Here is an 18,060-nt window from a genome sequence, read left to right as displayed (position 1 = left end):
TTTTTTTTTTTTTTTTTTTTGGTACGCGGGCCTCTCACTGTTGTGGCCTCTCCCGTTGTGGAGCACAGGCTCCAGACGTGCAGGCTCAGGCTCAGCGGCCATAGCTCACGGGCCCAGCCGCTCCGCGGCATGTGGGATCTTCCTGGACCGGGGCACAAACCCGTGTCCCCTGCATTGGCAGGCGGACTCTCAACCACTGCGCCACCAGGGAAGCCCAGAAGCTTGTACTTTTAATGCATCCGTCAAGGCTTTCATTTGCTAAAGATCAGTGAGAGGCTTAAATAAATGGCTTCTGGGATGGAATTAATTCTTGGGTTTCATTGACCAGTCAGAGGAGATGTTGGGAACCAGTTCTTTTTAATTCTCTCATGAGCTTCCTTTTCACCCCACTCATCAGTTTGTACACAACATTTCTGCTGTGAGTGATTTAGAGTCTGAAGGAGTTATCAAATTCTAAATGATGGTCTGAGTTGCCCTTTGCCAGTAACGTGCTACTTGGGACCACATTCCCCACATGTTCAATTATTGTTGACATATAATGATAACAGTGGTTTTCTTCTCTTGGAAGGGAAGGAATCCAAAATCTTCAAAGTAAAAAGGAAGCAAACTCATCTGGTTTTCACCATGCTTAAGATACTGAGGTAGAAACACTTAATTGATAGGAACACCTTCCTCTCTCTTTTTCTGCCTTGTGATGGTGGTGGTGACCTCGGCCATCCTCCACTCCTGATTGTTTTCCTTGACACCTTTTCTTACAGCACCTGCTCACTCCCTCCCACAAAACCCCCTTACAGTTAGGTAGATGCTATCACTCTTCTTCAGAGGGCCGCTAGGTTTAATTCCTGTCATCAACTTGAGGAGTACAGATACATAGAGGATGTGACAAAAGTAGACCTCATCTATGGTAAATTCCCTCCACAGATGATAGTGTTCACTTACAAGAAAAAAAGTGGTTAAAAGAAAAGTGGTTGCCAGTGAGTGTATGGTTGAAAGGCTCAGGAATATATATCTGTCTCAGACTCAGCAACACTAGCCATAAACATGAAATACTCCATTCAGATCCCCTGTACCTCTCCTTACCTTCCTCAGAGTTGCCCATGTCTGCTTAGCGTGCCTCAATTAGGAGCTGCAAAATTCAGACATCTCTCTGTGTTGACATCTCTCCGTTTTAACATCTCAGAAATCTCTGGGAAACCTTTCAGAGCATCGAGAAGGGATATACTTCCAGGTTTCGGGGGAGTCCATGGTGCTAATTAGGAGTCTATGCGGAGGGAAGAATAGGACATGTAATGGCCCATTCATTCCTGAGTCATGCTGCACATGCTTAGAAAGTGCCCACTGTGTACCAGAAACTGGGCTGGACACTGGGGGACAAGGTGAATAAGATGGTCCCTGCCCTCACAGTGCTCACAGTTTATGGGGAAACAGATCAGTAAATAGATAATTATAAAACAATATTCTAAATGCAATAATGGCAATCTGAGCAAGGGGACAGGAATGGATAAATGAATGAATACTTTAAAAGCGGTAGAGAGGACATGCAATATTCCCTTTTAACCAACTAGAGACGAAAGTCCTCTGGTTTGTTTAAAAGCCCAATAAAAAGCTACAGCTTTCCTGGATTGAGTCAGATTGTATAGTTTAATGAAAAATGATCTGGGTAAGGTCCAGCAGACTTGGCCTCTTTTCCACCATAGTGCCAACTCCTCAATTAACCAGCACTGGAAATTGCAGGTAAACTGATCAATCACCTCCCTGTGCTTTAGGTTTCTCCTTTGCAAAGTGGAAATAGTGATTCTTCCTATATTACAGAATTATGATGGAGAGAAATGAGGAGTGGATGATAAAAATGGCTCCTAAAATACATCCTGATGATGACAGTGATGAGAAGGCCTGAAGGGGAAGCAACCTGAGCCCTTCTCCATCTAGGCTTGTGTCTCTGCCCTCGACTTTCCCACCTGTGGAGAGAGGAGGTGATTGCACCCTAAGGTGCGAGTTCTGCCCGGACCTTTCACATCCACCCGACAGTCTACTGACGCCTCCCCCAGGGGGTTAACGGCCTTGCAGGTGTAGATGCCCCCGTCAAAGGGGCCAGGCTTGTGGATTTCTAGGGAGCAGATTCCCAGGTGAGTGAGGGCTCTGTACTTGGGGTTGCCTTGGATATCCATCTTGTTCTTTAGCCAGATGATCTTTGGCTGGAAGATAAAGATGAGGGGGGTGAGTCAGGAGCAGCCAACAGGATTCCAGCCCCCCTGCCAGAGAGACAGCTTTGAATCTCGTGCCCAGTTGCCAGCGGGTCATTAAGTGACATCTTCATATATGAGGAACAAACACTAAAAGCAAAACTGGAAACATTATCCACATCAGCCTGTCTTGGACACCAGTGCCCTGAGTGTTCCTATGTAATGTGCTGTGGAAGAGACAGATGATGGTGACGGGAACAAATGTTTTGGTTAGAATGTTCTTCGACACAGCTAAGGTTAGAGCAGAAGCAGAAAGCAGCACAGCCACCCACAGACCTCCTTGCTCACCTTGGGGGAGGCATGGACGCAGCAGAAGAGCTGGGTGTCACAGCCAGTGACTGTAGTGCAGTCTGCCAGAGGCTGGGTGAACTTCGGGGCTTCTGAGAAATCTCACTGGACAAACCGCTCGGTCATGTAAACAGTAGCTGAGGGGACCAAGAAGGGCCTTGGTGTAGTGCCTGAGAGCCCCATCCGTCTTCAACTCTTTCTCCTTAACTCTTCCCAGCTCCGAGTCTCGGTGCTTTACCTGCTTTCTGGATGTGGGCCGGGTCGGCAGTGACAGAGGCTGTCTGGCTGAGCCCACACTGGTTCTCAGCAAAGACTCGAAACGCATAGGAGTTGCCGACGATGAGGTTGGAGACTGTGCAGCTGGCACGGTGATAGCGCTCCAGCACCGTGAGCCACAGCTGTGGGGCCCCGGAAGATGCCTGGAATGAGACCCATGTTTTGGCAACTCACTCCACCCCAGCCTACTGCATGGAACTACCAGAGCCCCATTCCAGAATGTGCTGTTCCTCCCTCCCTCCATCCCAGCTGGGCCTCACCCCAGATTTGGTGTCAGCCTTTTGCACCGCATATCCCAGGAGTACGTTCCCGTGTCTTGGGGCAGAGTCCACTCCAGTGTAGCGCTGGAGCCCCAGACATCCACCAACTTGATACTCTGAGGAGAGCCTGGCCTCTTTGAAAGGGCCAAGCATGGCAGTGGGCATGGCACGCCTCACACGCCAGGACATTACCAGGAGGGGCCCCTCCGCTTCTGCTCGGCCACCCCTCCCTTCACCCACCACTGCGTCCCACAGCCCCGCTTCCCTGGCTCTCTGTGCTGATTCCTCTTCAGGCTGGGGTGGGAGCCCCCGAGGACCACGTCATCTCCCATTCCCCCCACTGTACCGATCACCAGGGTGTCAGTGGTGGCAGTGGCCTCCAGCCTGCCCAGCTGCACATGGAGCTGGTAGTGACCCAAGTCAGCACACTGGGCCTCTCGGATGAAGAGGTTGGAGTCCCGCTCCCCATTCCGCATGCTCACATGACTGGCATCCAAGGCACAGCCGTCATGCGTGCAGATGGCTTGAGGTTGGGGTTTGCTCTGAGAAATGGGGAGAAGGCTGTGAGCTGCCCCGAGAGGCCTTTTGCCCCTCCCGGCTGCAACAGGGGTCAGATCCACCAGGTCCACGTGGTGACTTGACTCGCAGCTGCAAATTCCTTGAGTGAGAGGTTGGTGGACTGTCCCAGCGGACTTCCATCTCTCAGCAACAGTCTCAAGATCATGGGAAAGGGGGATGGCTTTGAGTCTCCCTGCCTCTGAGAGTCTAGGTCATGGACACTCAGGGCAGCTGGGACTAAAATTAGCTGCCCAAACTCCTGAGAGCCCTCCAAACTGAGAGCTCCCAGACCCCTGCTGACTGAAGGGCATGGATTAGCCTTACTACATCACCTGGGCATGCCCCACCTGACCTGACCCCAACACCCCGCAGGAGTGCTGATGGAAGGGCTGTTTGGCCTCACACTTGGTGACATGCCCCTTCCATCCAAGGCTAGGACGACTGTCCCACTGCTAGCAGGACTCTTGTTTTTTGTCTCCAAATCAAAACCCTGGCCTGGCTCCAGTCATGGACTCAACGTGGGGCTGTCATGATCACCTGGAACGGGATTAGTAGATTCAGAGTGTCTCCAACCTTCCGGACGTAGGTCTGCCTCTGGGCCTGAGGTAGCCAGATCTTGGGGTGCTCTGTGTGATGGAAAGAGAGAGAACGAGGTGGTGAGCCTCCCTGCGGGGAAGAGGAGAGCTTAGAGGACGTAGAAGTGGATGCTGCATCTAGCTGTGCTCCATGGCCAGGTGACCCAGGCAACACTCAGCAAATTAAGCCCTCTCTCGGGGAATGGGAAGATAGCTCCCATTGTCTCACTGGGATTTAGGGATAAGCAACCAGCTGTGGGATCCTGTAGAGAGAGTTAGTCTCAGCAGAAAGAGCACTGAAGCGCGAGCCTGACACCTACTTCTTTTAATTGGTAACTCTCCACCATCGACTTTTCATCAACTGAGATTTCTTGTTTGTGCACAGACCAGTCCAGTCCGAGTGGTCTGTCTTTCCACGCCTTTTCTACATTTGTCCTCAACAACACTCCTTTTTTCAAGGCCACTTTCAATGTCAATCCTGACCCCCAAGTGTCCGCCCCGCTGCCCAGTTTGGTGCCAGACCCCGAGGAGAAATCTTTATATTCTGCACACACCCTGGCCCCACCAGGACAGCACTGATGTCACTGCAGAGGGAGCTGGCGTCTGGTCCCTTCTCTGCAGGGCTGCCCTGTTCAGGGGCCTGCACAGTGTCTTCCAGTCTGTGGAGGATCACTTTGTACAGTCAGAATCTGGGAAAGATTAGGTCCACTGCTTACTCCCCCTTGATCTTCCAGGCGTGTTCCAGTGAGAAGAGAGATTAGATTATGTTTATTGGCTTCCAGGATGAAGACAGGAGATGCTCAGGAAAGTGCTGAGTGTAAGTTTGGGGAATGACCAGGTGTAAGTTCCTCTCAGGATGCCTCCGGCAGCCTTGGCTGAGGAAGTGCAAACATCCCACCTGGGTTCCTTTCAGGTCCTGGCTGAAATCTACTCCATTTTCCAGGCTTCTGGTGCTACTGCTTCCTCCTTTCTCAGGCAGAGACAGTCCCCCGCTGCTGTAGTCTTACAGGGAGTGAGACAGTCTCAGTTCCCGCCAACTCCCCAGCCTCCCGGCTCCTTCATTCCTATCAGTTGGAAGAACTCCACCCCAGCACACAACTGTGGCAAACAGCTTGATAGCAGAGTCCAAACTTTTTGATAACACACATTTCCCTGTAAATACATCCCTGAATATTCACCCCAATGTATGTATGTTTACTTACAAATTGAACTGTTTAAAATGTACATTACATAATGCAGAATTTGAATGGTGAAATTGAAAATAAAATAAACGAAGGGTCTACGAAGCTCTTCCTATACCTCAGTTTGTAGATCGTTGTTTAGAGACCAGGAACTTCCGTAGTCCGCCCTGATTAGCATCTCGAGATAACTTGGGCTTTGTGGATGAATATAGACAGAAATATTCAGTGCATGCTGTCCATTTTATTTACCTAGTTTCCTTTTTCACCATGTGGCTTACGTTTTAACCTGGGTTGTGCTGTCTTAGGCTGCGCCTCACCCCTCTACCCTGACAGAAGTGGGAACTGCGTGGTACAGGGCCTCCAGTGCTCTGAGCGCTGTCCTGCCCGTACGGCCCAGGGCCTGAGGCCTCAGCAAGGACCCAGCTCGGAGCCCAGGCAGCTGAATGACCCTGCTCGGCTGCCCTCTGTTCGACTTTGGCAGTTTGGGTGGAGGCGGAGCATGAAGAACAGAAGAAGTGTTGTGTGATGTGTTCCTTTCCTGTGGCTATCTTGGCAAGCGACCAAGGAGTTGAGAACAGGCGGATATGACTTCAGGGTTTTCTGCAAAAAATTCAAAAGGAGGGTCAAAACCTCATCTTGTTGGGCTTGGTTCCCCACTGCTAAAGTGGGGACCTAACACTTCACGCTTGCCGGGGAGAGGGCTGGGGAGAAGCCAGCTCTGCTGTCCCTTGCTCTGCCTACAGAACCTCTGAGTTAGCAAGGACCTTGGTGAGCACCCAGAGCAAGGAGAAGACTGGAAGGAAAGGGCTGGGAGAGAGAAACAGCTTTGCTGTTGACCTCACGGCTGGTTGTGAAGTTGTGCTGGCACCGTCTAGGAACGTGTGTCTGAAGGACCTGTTCTCTGAGCATGACAGCATATCTGTCCACTTACCTGCCCTTCAGTGTCCACCTGGGACTGGGCACCACAGTCAGGGCTCCTGCAGTGATCTTGCCCCTGGAGGGAAGAGGCCAAGAAGGGAAGGCAGGGGGCCACACTCAAGGATTAAAAAGGCTGATGTGAGGAAAGGAACCCAGGCTGTCACTCCTGGAAGAGGTACCAGTTGAGCCCTGCTCTGCTTACACCTCAGGTAGGAAGGGGGCTTCTATAGGTTGGTGCATGCTGATGTATATAGTATTTGTTCCCACTTAGTCTTTCCTAGAAAAGTATCTTGGAAAAGGTTAGCATTGTTTCACTTGAACTAAGGAGAAAAATGAAAGAAAGAAGTTTATGTGGAACGTAAGCTAAGATGGGGGGATTAGGAGGAGGATGAGCAGAATGGCCCTGAGATCCAGAGGGGATGCCAGCAGGGGGCAGAGACAGAGGAGAAAGGCTGACAGCCAGGATGGTGGATTCTTCCTCCCTGGAGGGCTCCTGGGCCAGTTCTTTGCTTAGAAGTGGGATTCCCTGACAAGATGGTGAATCAGTAGGGGACAAACTTAATTTACTATTTAGAATGTTCCAAGTCTGAGGACTAGTAGGCGAGGATTCTGCTCTCAGCAGTCTCCCAGCCCCAGTGGGAGGGCAGAGGATGGGCTTAAGGCTAAAGCCGCTGACAAAATATGGGAGGTGACAGAGAGTGTGTGACAGCTCCAGGTGCCTGGGCTGCAGCAAGCTCTTCCCCAGCACACCCCAGGCCTTGAATCTGCCCAGCAAACAAGAGCAATCTGATCCCTTGCTAAGAGTGTTAATAGGAGGGCTCATCTGGGACATCTCTTTTCACACATCCACAGTCAAGCGAGGTGTTAATTGTACTGACCTTGGAGAAACATGGCTTTCCCTGATGCCCAAGGTCTTTCTCCTCCTCATATGCCAGGAGGGATGTGAACCAAAGGCTACAGCCCTAAAGCAGAACCTCGGGTTTCTAAGACCAGGTCTGAGACAGCCGCAGTTTGTCTATAAGATTTTCTCCCTTCATGGAGTCTTAGGTAAAAGACATTTTGAAAAGTCCTTTGAGAGCCCTTGGCTTCTGAGCTGTGTTGCTCTCAGCACTGAATTTCTCTCAGACAGAATACTGTCTTAAAAAGGAGTGGAGAGGAAACTACTTAAAGTCCAGAGATCTCGACTTCTCTTGATTAGAAAATCCTTCCTAATTCTACCGAATTTCATCCTGCTGAGGTTCATGCCCATCTCCTTATTCTCTGCTCGTGGGAAATAATTGTTCCCATCCTCTCATAACCTGGTTTCACATGGCTAAAGACTTTCTGCTAGCGATTCCCTAAGGTCTGTGTAGTTCAGATTGATGGTATTAATTACGGCCCAGAGAATGAAGGAACAAGATAGACACATTGAAAGAGTGGAGGAGTGTGTGCGTGTGTGAGTGTGCAAGACTGCGAGTTCGTGTGCATGTGTGCACACACATGCACAGGCCTGTGTGAGTGAACAGTTACCAAAAGAGGGCAAATGCACAAGGCAAGCTATGGCTCCCAAAAAACCCAGGGATTTCCAGGGATCCAAAAAATACCAGCATTTCTTACAGAAGCATTAGCAGATGCATGGGGTGTGGCCTTGACCTTATCAGAAACTTGTCTGGAGGAGTGTGGTGGGAAAGAAATGTGGTGACTTCAAAAAAAAAAACCCAAAAACCTTGTGAAGGACAAGAGTGTCACTTCCTTGAAGGCCATAAAACTAAGGTCAGAAAAAATAAAAGGACATAGAAATAGGCAATACTTCTCTGAGGAAAAGACTCCATCACCCTCTCCCCTTGTGGCAGTCTCCTCCTCATGCTGATGACGGTAGCCCTGGCTCAGTGTCACTTTCTCCAACATTTCTCCAGTCATGATTCCTGCTCATTTCAACACCCAGACCTCCAGTCCCTGCAGGGCTGCTCCCAGCCTTGCCTGCCACTCCTCCAATGAGTTTGTCCTCCCCTGCTTCAGCCCATGGTTCCTTTGGTCATTGTCTAGACCAATAACTATAGCCACTCTAGAATCTGAATTTCAAGCGTCCCACTCTCTCAGCACCACCTCCATGACAGGGATGTCTAATTGCTCACAACAATTTGTACATATTATCTCTTCCATAGTATAGGGATCTCTGAGAAGGAGCTGCCCCACTTGCTATATGACAGTGAGACTAGTTCTTGCCAGTGAAATGTGAGTGGAAGTGATGAGAATCACTTCTGAGTCGAGGCTTTTAATGAATGAGTTCTCTATTTCCCATCTGCTAGCTGCATGCAGATGATCACGGGGCCCTAAGGCATGGCGGAGCCGCAAGATGAAGAGGCCCAGGTCCCTGAATTAGTGCTGGAGAACTATCTGCTGAGTAGGAACGCTTGCTTTTAGTTGTTTTGCTAGTAAGGAATAAACATCTATTGTATTTGAGCCTTAAATTCTGAGGTCTGTTTTATCAACTCGCATAACCTAATGAACAGTCTCTATCCCTTCAGCTCCCTTCCTCTAAAGATCCACCAGCAGTGATCCTTCAGCCCACTGAGACCTCTGATCCATTATCTTCCCACCCCTCCACTCTCCATCACCCCTCCATGTTATCACTTTCTTTCCCACCCAAATTAGATTCCATGGTCATCGTTAGACTCACTCCCTTGCATACCCATTCAAAGCCCTAATCCTTTTCCACTTCCTAGCAATACCCAGCCCCAGTTAAATACACCCCCTCAGTGTCTGCATCCACACAGCCAAACACGACTGGGGAAAAATATTACAAAACTATGCTGACTTTAAATTGATAGCCATTGTCTCCAAATGGACCCTGGCAGATCTGCCAGACTCCCCTAATTCACTCAATCTCCTGTTCTCCTGGGTGACTGCTGTACACCCTCCTCTAAAACTTTCATACCTTCTCCTGAATCCTTATTCTCAGTTGACAATCTTGCTAGTGTCTAAAGCCTGCCTATAGCCTATTCTTAACTCAGCAGCCAGAAAAGTCTTAAAACCGACACCTGATCATGCCAGATCTCACCTAAAACCCTGCGTTGGCTGCCCATCTGTCTCAGGGTTGAACCAGTGTTCACAATGGTCCTGCTACCTCTTTGACCCCAAACCTGCTATTCTCTCCCCCACTCTGCTACAGCCACAGTGGCCCCAATCCATAACACACACTCCTGCCTCAGGGCCTTTGCACTTACTGTTCTCTCTGTGGAAAACCTTCACTCTCAATATCTGCATGCATTGTTCTCTGGTCTCCTTTTTTTTTTTTTTTTTTTTTTTTTTTCCCCTAGTCGATCAACCCTCCTGGTCAAACAGACCAGGGGCAGTGCTTGCTGGTCCCTGGGTAGTGGGATTCAGTTCCTTTCTAGCCTGTGGACTGAGTTAAACAAACTGATCTTTTTTCTTGCGTTATGCGGGCCTCTCACTGTCGTGGCCTCTCCCATTTGCGGAGCACAGGCTCCGGACGCGCAGGCCCAGCGGCCATGGCTCACGGGCCCAGCCGCTCCGCGGCATGTGGGATCTTCCCGAAACGGGGCACGAACCCGCGTCTCCTGCATCGGCAGGCGGACTCTCAAGCACTGCGCCACCAGGGAAGCCCTCTGGTCTCCTTTAAGTTGCTGCTCAGATCACCTTATTAACAAGACTTTCACTGAATATCCTGCTTGAAACAGTAAGTACACTTCCCACCCCAGCACTTTATACGCTCCTCTTTCTCTGCTTTATTTTTCAGCATAGCAGTTATCATTTCTGATATTTTATATATTTTATTTGCTTATTTATTATCTCTCTCCTTACATAGAATGTAATCTCCACAAGGGAAGTTATTTTTGCCTATTTTGTGCATTTTTGTAACAGTGCCTGGCACATAATAGACACAAAGTAAATATTTTTAGTAGGAAGAAAGGATAAGAAGGGACAGTGGGAGGGTGGGAGGGAGGAGGGGAGGATGGTCACTTCAAGGCTAGGGATTCAGCTTCCCAAGCCTGGAAGACACAGAACAGTATAGACTGAAAGAGGACACAGGGTCAGTTGGAAGCAATCGAGCTGAGATAAGCAGACAGGTCCTCCCACTGGGTCTCAGGGTCCCGTCTTCTCCATGTCAGGGTGCAGTCTGTCCCATGGCTCTCACTCTTTCAAAAGCTCTCCTCTGGCCCCTGCCCAGCGTTGCCTCCAGGACACAGTGCCTCTGTATAGTGCTGAGAGTGACAGAGGATGGTTTCCCAGTGCCAAACACCTACTTCTCCTTATTTAGCCATGGAGCAGTCTTTCTTGACTAAAAGCTCAGTGTCGGCCAATTGCAGTGCCAGGTAAAAAGCAAAGACCCAACAGAGACATTTGAGCGGCAAGCTAGAATCCACCAAGGAAGGGGGTGGGGGCTCCAATGGATGCTCCCCCATCCTAAGTACCAATCCCATGAAACCATTTAGATACGCAAAACCTACGGAGATGCAGTCAGGGCGGTAGCACATCCTCCCAACTCCCACCGCTCACTCCTCATCCCCATGGATCACCTTCAGTGGGGGGCAGGAGCTGGGGAATGGGGCTGACGGCCCCCCGCCGAGTGAAGCGTCAGCATGGGCTAGGCTGGCTTCTTTCACCTTCAGTGTGGATCCGAGGCCACCTCCAGAGCTGTGGCTGCCTCCATGCTGGGCCACCCCAAGGCTGGGCTCCAGAGGAAGATTTTCACTGTTGGTGGCGAGGGAGGGGCTGAGCGCCTGCTCTCCAGCCCGGCCTCCCCAGGGTCCCAGCCACAGGGTTAAGTAACAGGGCTAGCCTGTTCCCACCCAGCTACTCCCAGATGGCTGAAGCAGGGGCTAGGGGAAGAGCAGGGAGCGGACCGCAGCCCAGAATAGCTGCAGGAGGAGGACCGGGTAGTCCTGTTATCTTGGGAGAGAGACGACACCTCTCTCACAGCACCAGAGAGGGAGAGCGCTTGAGCTTCAAACAGCCCCTCCCCACCCAGATCACCCAAATGGGGCCTTCTGGCAGGAGGATTGGGTGACATCTCGGCTCCTGACCTCCAGCTCATCCAAGGGTGTCCAGGTCCAAGGAAGGGGCCCCAGGATTAGCTGATTCACAGGCACACCTTTAGGTGGTCTCTCCCTCTCTGCTCCCACATGCGCTGAGTTGTAAAGTCTCGCCAGCTCGGCCTTTATGGGGGCGGCCACATCCTCTCCACTCCCCCCGTGGCAGTGCAGGGCAGGGTCTGCACCCTGGAGCCACACCCCCCGGCTCACTTTGGCTCCATCACCAATTGTCTGTGCGACTTGTAACCACACATCACAGTCACTCTCAGGTCTGTTTCCTCATCTGTGAAGTGGAGATAACAGCCATAGGGTTGCTGTGAGGATTCAAAGGGGTAATCTGGGTAAAGTGCTTAGCAGAGTGTAGCCGCCTAAGTGCTCGATAGATGTAAGCTATTTTTAGGTTGGGCCAGCACTTGTCCCTTTCAAAGCTCCCTTGCCTATGAGATAAAGTACAAATTAAGTGAGAGGCAGCAGTGATGGAGGGGAGAGCCAGGAGCATAAGGTTAGAGGACTTGAGTGTGACTCTGGGCTCTACTACTCACTCATTTGCTAGGTGACCCTGGGAAAATCACTTACTCTGAACCTCAGGTCCCTGGTCCATGAAACAAGGGATGATGATGCCACAATTGTGTTGAAGATAAAATGGTAAAAGTATATGAAAGTGGCCAGAGCACAGTAGGTGTTACATACTAAAGGTCCTATGTGATTTCTAGGCTCACCAGACCATCATTTATATGTTCCATGCACTCCATCCAATCAATCTGGTTTCCTATCATACTCTACTTTCTCATCTCCAGAAGCTGGCATCCCCTCTGTGAATATATATATATATATATATATATATATATATATTGTAAATATATATATATATATATTTTTTTTTTTTTTTTCTTTAAGTAGACTTAAAGAGCAGTTTTAGGTTCACAGTAAAGTTGAGTGGAAAGTAGAGTTCCCACATTCCCCCCTTCCCCTCCTCTCCTTTATTTTTTATGGAAACAAATGTGTATGGTTGAATGAATGAGCTCCTTACTCATTTTTCCCCTTTAGCCCTCAAGTTGGGGGCAGTCATTAGGATCCTGGGAGCCTATTACTATCTTGGGGTGTGGGACAGAAGCCCAGAACTCATCTTTGCAACCTGTATAGGGACTGAGGGCTAGGACAACCTGTAGACACAACTGGTGCCCAGGAAGCTGTTTATCAGGAGCTCAGATGACTGAAGAGGGCGACTGTGGAGCTTGACCTCGGGCTGGTGGTGAGAGGCTGTGCTGTGTCATGTCAGGATTTGTGTAAAGGCCTCTTTGACCTATTTCTCTTGTCTGACCCAGCCAAAGCCCTTACGAGTCCAGACGGTACACCAGGGGACTCCAAACACCCCCTCTTATACCCCATTAATCCATGCTTTGATGAGGAGATTGGCCCAGGCTTTTGGTCTTAGCTCCTTGTTGCAACTGAAGAATCAAACAAGGCAGACTCCTAGGGTCTTATCCATTGGAAAGGCTAATTTAATAGGTCTAGGTGGGATATGCATTTAAAAAAAACAACCTACTGATTCTGTTGCAGGAAGTCTTAGAACACTACGTTAGATAGAATTCCAGAAAATAAACCACCCTGGATAACCTCCGGGGGGAGGGGTCTTCCAGCAGACATGGGCTCCTCAAGGGCAAGGAAGGTCTCTGCCTGGTCATCTTTAGCCCATGACGCCAGAGTAAGCATTAAATGGAAATACCCGCCAGGACGGAAGGCTGAGCAGTCGTCAGGCTTGGCTAAAGGCTCAGTGGGGGTGGGCAGGAACCTCCCCTAAAAGAAATATTTTGGAGGAGGAAAGTTGCAGCTCTTTGAAGGTCCTTAAATGAAATGGGTCAGGAAGGACTACAAGTAAGAGCAGCAGGAGAAGCGTTAAGAGGGGCAGATGGAAAGGTGTGGAAGGTAAACTCCTTGGTGTTACTTATCAACCTGCTAGAAGAACACGGAATTCAAGAGAGTAATGACATGCTGCTGTGTGCAGAAGGAAGAGTGTAGCGGTTGAAACTGAGAAGCTGTACAGGGTGTGGCTCAGCTAGACTTTCGCGGAGTAACAAGAAAGCTGCTTTTACAAATACCCATGGGAGGTAGATCTTTGTGAGCATAAAGCAGAAAAAGGTGAGTAGTTTTTCCTATAAATTATCTAATACCTTACATGCTATAAATGAATAGTCCTGGCTGTTTAACTGACTTATTCTCTGGTTGCTGGAGTTTGATTTTTGAAGCTAGAAAACTGGAAAAGCTTTCACATTAACAAACTGTAGCTTAGTCATTTTAGTAGGTCAGGTAACAAAGTCCAGTCTGTTTTATTTCTAACCCAAATATTGCAAATATACAGAAAATTACCAGTACAAAGTTAAACACACCCAGATTTATTTACATAATGCTAAAGAAATTTGAGTTTTATTTCCATTTTGTGGAATTTTATTCTAGGGTCTGGCTTTTTGTGTAACCGACATTGGTCATTGAAACTTGATTATCCCACCTCACATGCAATTTTCTGTCCCAAGGGAACAGAAAACTTGGGTTTTTAGCATACATGCAGTAACGATCTTAATACTGCTTTACACTTTTGTACCAACAGCTTGGGGTGGAGGCAGAGAAGTTACAGAGCAAGGAGGGACCACATGCTGATAGGGAACAAGAGACAAGACAGGGTTGGACAACAGGCACACGGGGACCCTGAGCATTTCTGTGCACGAGGATAAGGAGGGTGCCATCAAACCCCTCCTCCCTAGACGTCCAAACACAGGAGGTGGGCAGAATCATCAGGAACATTTAAGTCACCCGACCACAAACTGAGGGCATGCGGAGGATGAGAACTGCATTAAAGACTTGGGACATATCAATAAATCATTAACATGTACACTATACAGTTTATACATGTATATATGTACACACACACACACATATATATAGAAAGGGACAGATTAGTTTAAGTTATCCTATATAAACAAGGACGCTTAAAAATGTACCAGTGTGAAAAAATGCGTACAGTTAAGTTGTTGAAGACAATTTCTAATTAATGTTCTGATTCTTATTGTTATAATGCAAAGTAGCCAAGAAATCAACATGTTCCTGCTATTTTAATCATCCTCCATGAGGGTGAGGCCTGGGCTCTGCTAGGGCCAGACAGCACTCCCAGAGCTGCCTGAGCTGGGCGGATCAGTGGCAGATGGAACAGAAAGTCTGGCACCTGCTGAGTGCCAGTGCTGAAAGTCTGGCCCTCCCTATCACTCCATCATGTGGCAAATCTTAAACTTTGGTTTTTGTTCAAAGGACATGTAAGTCCATGTTAATCTTCCTGCTTGAGGGAAGGTAGTAGCAAAGTTGAAAAGCTGAATCTCTTCCTATTTTAGCAGTTCCAAGTATCTGGGCTTCATGTGAGGCAAGGGGGCGGTACCAAAAATGAGCAGGGCGAGCTCTAAGCCATTGCATACAGGAACGGGGCTCTTTAAAGCTCTCCGAAAAGGAAAGAGAGAATCTCTCTACCTGAATCATTTGCCTAGAAAATAAAGAAATGACTCAAGTCAGGGCAGTCCTGCCACCTGGGGTGGATGTGAACTGCCCTGCACTCCTCTCTCTATCCTTGTACCGTGATGAAGGCCATGGGAGAACCAGCAATGGTTTACAGAGCCAGCGGTGGCCAGCTCATTACTTATCTGTCAGGGATGAAAGGCCAGCTTGGGCATGTAGAGGCCCAGAGGCAAACCTAAGAATTACAGACACACACACTGGAAAGCCTATTCAGAGGCAGACGGCAAATTCTAAGTTTTAGTTACAGCTAATCTGTTGAATCTCTTAAGCCCAGCCTAGAACTGCCACAATCCTCCAAACACTTTCATTCTTCTAAGGGGCATTCCCATTCAATGAACAGCCTAGGTGTATGCATCCCTGGTCTCTGGTCTCACTAAAAACCAAGAGCCCCCTTATGTCCAAGACACCTGTCCACAGAGCACGAAGGATGATGAGTTCTCCGCCTGGATTTTAGAGCTCAGGTCACTTTGGACGGTCTAATATGTCCAACCTACCTTACAGTGCTAACTTCTATTGCTGAAATAATCTTTTGCTATCAAGCCTGAGACTTTACACAACTTTACTTTCAAAGATAATTCTCCTAACCTAACATCAATAGGACAAATTGGAAATCTTCTTTTCTTAGAAGCTGTCATGGATTTAGGCCGTTTTCCTCTCTGGCTGAGGGCATATACTTGTGTGAGTGCAGGCTGACCCAGAAGGCTAACTAGCCAGGCTTGTTAGCAGTCCTCAAACCAACTGAGCTCGCTAGCCAGCCAGTGGTGGGAGGACAAGAAGAATGAAGAGGGTGACTGGAGATCAATGGAGATTCCATTCCTGCACTCTTGAACAGTGACCCTCAACAAGGTGAGGGGCGGTTTCTAAACACATATTCAAAATTACCATTACTTTTGTTTTCAGCCATGAAAAACAGGAGAATAAACTCTTCTGTTTACGAAGGTGGCAAAAAAGAGCTAAATACTGCTCTGAAAGAAATGTCACTGATCCGCGTCCTAAAGAACAGCAAGTCATCTATAAGAAAGCAGCCCTGCTCCAGGTGCTCAGCACTGGCGCGCATCAAAATGTATACGAGATCTGAAGACAACCACTGGCGGTGCTCGTAACACACAGGGACCCTGGCGACTTGCTCCATTTTTGTACCTCAGCTCCATCTCTAAGGGGGATTACAACTGCCGCCTTTTTTTGTTTTAAATCTCACGAGAATGTTGTAAGGTTCAAATTACATAATGCAAGAGAAAAAGTGCTGTGAAAACTGCCAAGTTCTACAGAAATATCATTATAGGCAAAGAGCTCTAATCTTATACGGTTAGAGAAGAATATTAACTTTCCTATCTTAAAACTAATCAGAGAATTACCATATATCGGCACACCTACCCCAGCAGGTGTATGTGGGGAGAAGAGGTGTATGGTGTAAGTAGGTCTTTTCTGGACATCAAATTCATTTTGGGCAGGAGGTGAGGGCGACCGGGGATAAAAGCCGATACTTAATCATTTGTGACCTGGTATATCTTTGGAATTACTTTTAATTTAAAAACCTTGTAAAAGGAATGAGCTTTTCCTAAAAGACTAGTGTTCTCTGGCTCTAACAAGTATTAACTCCCTTTACAAAACTGCCCTAACTTTATAGCTCCCTGACTCATTTAAGTTTACTGCAGTTTCAAAGTCTCTAGAATTCTCCATCCATTCCCTCCCCCACTTTCCCTGCGGCTGTGAATCCATTCTGGTGAGGAGAGAACTCAGCCATCTGCTCACGCATTCTGACAACAGTTAATTTGGCACATTTACTTTTTCCTGACTTTCTAGCCATAAAGTGAACTAGCAACAAAACGGCAGTTTACCAAAGAATGTCCCAATCATAATTATTGGGAGAAACTGTGACCGGCACAGTAGGTATGCTAAGACTGAAAACGTACTACTATATTCCTGTATAGCAAATAGTCAAGCTGTATTAAAACTAACGATTGCAGCTTTCCATCACTGTATGGCCACCCCAAAATCCATCTTGCTACGTTTTCTAATTTATCTCGTTTTTAAAAATGTCAAAAGGAAAATTTTTTAAAATTTAAAATACGAACTTAATGTATCACATGAAACATCATCTACACTAGAAGTGTGTTTTTCAGTTGGTTCAGCCAAAAGTTTCATGCCAGCAAATTACTGGGCAAAGCTGGGAAAAAGGGCAGAGGAGGAGAGTCTGGTAATAAAATTCTGATTTTTTAAAAAAAGCCTAAATCTGAAAACATGTCTAGTCATGGCTCCATGCAGAGCAGCAACCTAAGAGGAAGCAAATAAGCAGCCATTCTAATGATTCATCAAGGAGCCAGCACAGCAGGCAGGAGGGGATGCAGAAGACTGTGATGTGTCATCCTCAGGGGCTGCACGGCCCATGCCACCAGCCACTCCAGCGAAGAGCTCGCTCAGCCTGGGCACACAGCCCGGGCAAGCCTGAACCCAGACCTTGAGCAAGTCCACTGGCACACACACAAAGCATGGCCTGAAAGATCCCGGAAGAAGCAAGAGTTTCTCCTTTAATAGGTGCGAAATCTGGTCAATTCTCTGCTGCTCCCTTTTTCCTGCCCCAAGTTAAAGATATTACCCTTTAAGTTTTCCTGATTTAGTGTCTTGAGCACATGTAAGTTAGTTGCCAAAGGGCAATTAATGAGGATATTGCCTAATTAAACAGGGGAAAGGAAAAATCACTGTGGCCTATGGTCCCTGAAAAAACAACAACAACAACAACAAAAAGCAGGGATCTGTGTGAGGAGCTGGTGTGCAGTGTTCTTGGAGCGGGGCTGTCCCCAGATGGAGAAAGGCTGCCCAGGCTGTGCCAGTCATCGCAGCCTCTGTGCTCATCTCTGCGGCTGCTTCGTGTTGCCAGCACAGCCCAGGGACGGCACCAAGTGCTTTGTGAGAGTTGATGCTGAAGCTGGCAGGTGCCCTGGGGCAGGCGCCATGCAAAACATGCAACAGTGGGGTTAGTGAAAAGTTCCCTTCAATTCCATTTCATTTCCCTTAAAAAACAGAAACAAAACCGAAAAGGGCCCGTACCTTGCAAAAAGATAGAACTTGAAATGAAAAGTTAAAGAATTAAAAATTTTCCCTCTCTTCTCAGGGCCAATTGTAAGAGTGTTTAGGGTCCCCACCCCCCATTTCTTTAGTGTAGGTCC

General features: G+C 48.2%; 1 protein-coding gene across 1 annotated transcript in view; it reads right to left on the bottom strand.

Moving 5' to 3' along the window:
* MYBPHL (myosin binding protein H like) overlaps window positions 1–10,953 on the bottom strand; it is a 15,220-nt gene extending 4,267 nt beyond the window's left edge. The window contains 10 exon segments of the mRNA XM_007449362.1: window positions 2,009–2,195; window positions 2,532–2,668; window positions 2,770–2,929; window positions 3,068–3,114; window positions 3,117–3,201; window positions 3,409–3,609; window positions 4,163–4,251; window positions 10,820–10,873; window positions 10,876–10,914; window positions 10,917–10,953. Of these exon segments, the coding sequence (XP_007449424.1) occupies window positions 2,009–2,195; window positions 2,532–2,668; window positions 2,770–2,929; window positions 3,068–3,114; window positions 3,117–3,201; window positions 3,409–3,609; window positions 4,163–4,251; window positions 10,820–10,873; window positions 10,876–10,914; window positions 10,917–10,953 (1,036 nt within the window).
* Window positions 10,954–18,060: the final 7,107 nt, after the last annotated feature.

The sequence above is a fragment of the Lipotes vexillifer genome, unplaced genomic scaffold, assembly GCF_000442215.2.
Source record: "Lipotes vexillifer unplaced genomic scaffold, Lipotes_vexillifer_v1.1 scaffold393, whole genome shotgun sequence".
Classification (NCBI taxonomy): Eukaryota; Metazoa; Chordata; class Mammalia; order Artiodactyla; family Lipotidae; genus Lipotes; species Lipotes vexillifer.
Note: the sequence above shows the minus strand (reverse complement) of the source record. Positions and strands in the feature narration are given on the sequence as shown.